We start from the raw sequence: 6,000 nt of genomic DNA, 5'->3' as shown, positions 1-6,000 counted from the left end.
TTTTCATTTGGTTGTTTGGTTTGGTTGTTATATTTTAGATTTGATGAATGTGTCTGAGTTAAATTTAATCAGACATTGCATTTAATAGTAATAGTATACATTACATGTATAATTGCTGTTGAAACAACATCTGTCTGCACAGACAACCTATAAATGTTCATTTTCCACAAAATTGTAATTTTTTTTATCACCAAATCACTACATTAATTTATTATGAATGTGTTGTAATATTACTACAAGATCACTCAAGAGTATTTTCTGTTTTCTATTTATTTTCCTTTGTTTTTATAGCTGTGTTATCCATAGAGCAGCATTGTGTTCAGATTTGGCTTGACACTGAGTGACATGCAGGTGTGTTATATTTGTTGTTACACTCTCTTGCTTATGTTTATAGTGTCTTATATGTATGTGGTTGACACATTGCAATAAAATTACATTACCTTATCATTGTCACACTTACTTTTTCCAAATGATACACATTTCAATTCAAATTTGGGAACTAACAGGAGAAAGGGTGGAGATGAGGATGGATGGTGTGATAGGCTGAGACTTCAGTCTAAAAGCTGTTCATTTTAATGCATCTTAAGCTTTTCTATCTCATATGACTATATTTGGACTATTTGGATAAATCGCTTCATTGCCAAGATTAGCAGCCAAGCAGTTCATGTACGATTTGGTCAAAACATTTTCTAAAATCAGAAATGGCACCAAATGAGAGTTTATGAGATGAAGACAGATCGAGGGGATTGATTATGATTTATGCTCTGCTTACCAGCTCGAATTTCAATGATCTTAGTGTTATAAAGACGTTTTTATTATTAGAAACCTTTATTATTTTATGATGGAGACAGTGTAGAGAGACAGGAAAGGCAGGGGAGAGAGGGGGGATCTCATGCAGCAAAGAGTGGTTTTGAGGGATGGATTCAAACCTGGGCTACCGTGGTGAGGACACTGTGGCCACCAGGGCACATCTGTTATAAAGAAGTATTTTGACAATAGTTATATTATATATATTATGTTATATATAAATATTATCTGTCAATTTCAATTATGTACTCTCTTCCTACACTTTACTGAAACTAGGACATTTACACTGAGTCAAATATTTAAACACCTAAAAAGTCCCACACAGTAATGTGAAACTTCCTTGAGAGTAGTGTCAGCAGCTCTGCCACAAGAGGGCAGGAAAGATCCATCTGAGCAGCACCCATCCATTCATCCTGTATGGAAATCTCTAAATGTAAAGATGTGCTGTATCTGTCAGATAAATGCAGTGGAGTAAAAAGTGCAGCGTTTCCATTGAAATATAGTTAATTTAAAGTATAAAGTAACATACAATGAAAACACTCAATTAAAGTACAAATACCTCAAAACTAGTAAGTTGTTGTGAGCCAATTAACAATGCTACTATTTATTGTGAATATTATAATGTTCATACTTTCATGGACACACAACCTAAAGCAGCATTTGTGGGGACAAATCTAAAGTAATCCCTGAGGACAAAGCACAAGAGTGCAAGTACAAACTTTAAGTGAAACACACTCCAAATACAAAAACAGATACTAAGAGGGAAAACACATGCAAATAGAATTGTTACATGACACTGTTCATTTAGATTTAGTTTTAGTGTTTTGATGAAAATTTATATTAGTTTCAGTCAAATTTTAGTCATTTAATTTTTGTTACTTTTAGTCTAGCTAATATAATCTAGTACAGCTGTTCCTGCTAATGTAGCATCACTGCAGCTACCTGTGCTGTTCACTGCAGAGCTGTGAGTCAGTCATAAGACAATGATTTAAATATAGAATGTATGCACTCCTCATAGCAACACTAGAGATCGCTGACTGAAAGTAATGTTACATCCACAGCACTTGATCGTTAAGTTACCTCGTTATAAATGTCAGTGTGCTGCCTGCGTGTTTTCATAGACTGTCTCAGCTGTTTTGTTGTAGCTTCTTGTCTAATTCTCAGTGGACTGTAGATTTACTTATTCCATCAATATGGTTCTTCCAAGAACTGTTCACATCAGTTAACATTACTGACAGAGACATAACTTTCCAAAGTGTTTCTTACTGATGGTTGTGCAACAGGTCAAGCAGCTACATCATCTTCTGAACATCAGATATTTTGGGCAGTGGAAAAAGTAGTTTTGCTAATCAGGAGCTACAGTGTGTGATTCCACAGGTGCATGCATGTTGAATAAGACTCCATTAAAACATGTCCACTCATTTGTTGTTCACATTATCGTTTTTATTCATTCACAAAAAAATTTATTCATTTCATCATAGTTTTGGTTTTCAAAGGTCACTTTGATTTATCATGTGAATAATTAACCCTTTAGATTTTGATTAGAGCATCTTAAAAAACATGAGCTGTAACACTAGCAGGCTGAGGTGGACAAAACACAGAGTACAGTAATGACAGGACTGGATTTAGAGCTGTGGTACTTTAGCTGATACTGATCCATTAACCTATGCCTGGATCAGCACCAATACTGATCCTTAAGATCGGCTCAGGACCTCTCTAGTATCTGAACATATAAGAGCCCCAAGATCCATAGAGGTACAACAACACTGTTGTTCAACTGTCAAATAAAACATGTATTTATTATGTTTTCACCTTTACCTCCAGACAAACTGACAACAACAAATATTATATTTCAACTCTGAGACCAAAGTTTATCTTCCACAAGGGAAGGGGAAGATACATTAAAATACTAGACAGCAGAGCCAGCAGTAAATCACCAAAGGGCTTTGTTGAAATAAGACTCCTCTTCCCAGGAGGAAGGTGCACATAAACAGGCCAGTCTACTTGGGAGCTGGAGTACAAGCTGCTGAGATGACCTCCAGTCTCAACATATTAGGAGCAAATTTCCGTGGATAAACTGACACTGTTTTAGAAATCTAATTGGTTATTTTCTCAAAGTATCAAAACCTAAGTAAGGAGATAGCCTTGTGTAGAGTAACAACAGCATATGACCAGTAAACTCACTGGCATATGTGGACTACAAAATTACAGAACAAGGGAAACAATTTATGAGACAAAATAACAAAAAACACATTTAAAACAACTGCATACTCCATAAACGATGCTGGTCTGTCTGATCTAACTTCTTGTCTTCATTGGTGCAGCTTAACCTGCTTGACAAACTGAAGGAAGATAATGGATGTAAAGGTTCATGAAAATAACTTCCAGCAGCATAATTGATGTATTTTAAGCCTTGTGGGACTCTTAATATTTACTCATTTTCTATTTCAGGTTATGTTGAAGCCCTTCTCTTGTGTTTTTCCCACTGCAGAACCAGGTCTGGCTGAGCCCCTCCCTTCTCCTGTCCTCCCTTCCATTTAAATGCTGTGGAGCTTCTGCGGAATCTGAAGTATCCTCTGTCAGATAAAATCCAAGTCTCTCCCACACACCCATCCGCAGAAATCCCCTTGTTTACTCTTTGAGTCATTCACCCATCACAGTTCAGAAATTATTGTGAGGCTTCAGCTTTTTAATCAACTTTTTTTTTGACTGGACTGATCATATGGGGCAGAGTGTCTGTCTATAAGTGTCTGTTTTTTTTTTTGTTTTTTTTTTAAATAACACACTGTTTTTACCATCTTTAAACCCATACCACTGCACATACAGTATAGTTTTCAAGGTCATGAGTTACCTCATTGGAAATTCCAGATCCTTTTTCGTTGCTGTGTATTGGTTAATACTGTGTGTGTTAGATTCAATGTGGATTAAAACCTAACTGCAACTCTACCCCTCTAACAGCTCATTTGTACACACTCAATGTAAATGGTTAAACCATGTGTTTGATGGTTAATATCTGAGATAGAGAATTTGTCTACAAACACTCTGAGGCCTTACAGTAAGTACAGTGGTGCTTTGAGCTAAATGCTAAAGTTAGCATGTAAACGTGCTCACAATAAAAAATTCCAACATGCTAATATTTAGCAGATAATGTTTACCGTATTAATCATTTTAGCATGTAAGTATGCTAAGATTTGCTAATCAGCGCCGTCCCACAACGGTGGAAATTAGGAATGACATTTCTATGTAGGTTGTTGGATTTTCTCTCTAAGGCAAGGTAAGGTAAGGCACTTCAGTAGATACAAAGCAATAACATTCACACGGGCTGATGTTCAGCGTGAATTCCGACTGTCTACAGTAACATGTTCAATCTGTTACTAGTGCAAACTGTCACATTCATTTCAGTACAAAACTAGTCTATACAGTGCAGCACTGTACATAAGGTTAATTGCTCGGCAGCCTATTATTTCTGACCTACTGTACAAACAGTGTTGCAAGTCACCAGCTCCACTGCTAAAAGCTGCTGATTCGCTCACTGACAATGGTGAGTCAGTAAAGTCAGTTCACTTTGAAAATTCATCGATAAATTTTTGTTCATACACCTCTAGTCTGATGGAAATGTCATTCGTTTTGCAGGTGTTTGGTCATAAACCAAACCAAATTCAAATTTTGACCTGATCATCATCAAAGTCAGGGCACAACTGGGACTCTAACATCCAGGCTAATCTCTACACATTTATAACAAACGGCGAACACTGTTACTGTTTTGTGTAAATATATTTTTTCTGTTTACTGTTTTAATAATACACACAAATACCTCTTCATAAAACATCCAAAAAAAAAAAAGAAGCAAAGAATCTTCAGTCTCAAGAGTTAGTCAATGCACTAATTAAGTCTATGTGAAGAAGAAATAATATGTACAGTTATGGTGCAGGTTTGAGGTCTTTGTTTTGCACCTGGCGTTTCCTCAGAACATCTGTTGATCACCAAGAAGCTCAGGTACTTCCACCTGACAGAAAAGACTTTAGTTTCTATATTTCCATACTTTTCTATATAGCATGATTGCTTAATTCCTTCGTTTTTAAAACAGAATGAACTTGAGATGATGCAATGTGCCCAGGGCCCTGAAAGTGTTTGACTTTGCTCTCTCTGCTCCACTGTTTCTCTTTATCTCATTTTTTTCCACCTACACTCTCCACTTTTGTCCACACTGCTTCACCCACACTCCACACACTGACTAGATGTTGAGTTAATGTGTGTGTGTGTGTGTGTGTGTGTGTGTGTGTGTGTATGTGTACCATTGTATATCAGCAACATCAGCAACATCAGTCCAAAACAAATGGAGTCAGTGCCAGCAAACACCCATATCAGTCAAACCCTAATACACACACACACACACACGCAGTATACGGTAATTTTGGGGGTGAAGCCACTTTGATGTGTTGAAACCATCAAGTTCCCGTCATGACAGTCAATCTTCTGCAAACTAAGCCAAGTTAACAACCATCTACAAGAGGGCAAACTCAAAGTCCATCACTCCAGTCGATCCAGTCCATTTTTCCCTTTCCTTAAGTCGATCACTGTGAGATAATCAGCTCATTAAAGCCTTTTGTTGTTCCTGCTCCCTTCCTCACAACAGCTTTGATCCAGAGGTCAGAAGCTCAGGAAGAATCATGTCACATGTTTAGATGGTGGCGTCTGTGAAGTCTCGTCTGGCAAATCCTTTCTGAAAAACACAGAGAAACAATATGAATACAACAACAACAACAAAAACACAGTAAACATGTTCCAGAAGAATGATGCAGTGACATTTACACTCAGCTTGTGCTACAGTGTACCACCACAGTTAGTCACCTCCCGGCTAGATTTATCGCGATGAACTTTTCACCTGCATATTTGAGTCTTTAATCACGAACAAATTGTTTAAAACTCTGCTGCTATGTTTACTCTGATTTTAACGTCAGTACACCTTCCATTTTTTTAACAATTTTTAAATTATTTTAATCACCTATGAAGCAGTACAAAGGAAAACCCAAGGCTACACTGCTGACCATTCTGACCACACTTTCAACCTTCACAATTTCTGTATTTTTGCATTTAGCCACAAACTAAACTTACTTCAAATGCAAAGGGGACCGAGCTTTTGCAAATGTGACCCTGCAACAGTTCACTATATACAGTGTGTGATTCTTGATG

General features: G+C 37.0%; 1 protein-coding gene across 2 annotated transcripts in view; it reads right to left on the bottom strand.

Moving 5' to 3' along the window:
- Positions 1 to 3,550: 3,550 nt before the first annotated feature.
- LOC111219723 (plakophilin-3-like) overlaps positions 3,551 to 6,000 on the bottom strand; it is a 36,294-nt gene continuing 33,844 nt past the window's right edge. For both annotated transcript variants that reach the window (XM_022742460.1, XM_022742471.1), the window contains exon 13: positions 3,551 to 5,530. In XM_022742460.1, the coding sequence (XP_022598181.1) occupies positions 5,489 to 5,530 (42 nt within the window). In that variant the 3' untranslated portion in view covers positions 3,551 to 5,488. The remainder of the gene's footprint in view (positions 5,531 to 6,000) is intronic.

Source organism: Seriola dumerili, unplaced genomic scaffold (assembly GCF_002260705.1).
Source record: "Seriola dumerili isolate Sdu_G_001 unplaced genomic scaffold, Sdu_1.0 BDQW01000003.1, whole genome shotgun sequence".
Classification (NCBI taxonomy): Eukaryota; Metazoa; Chordata; class Actinopteri; order Carangiformes; family Carangidae; genus Seriola; species Seriola dumerili.
Note: the sequence above shows the minus strand (reverse complement) of the source record. Positions and strands in the feature narration are given on the sequence as shown.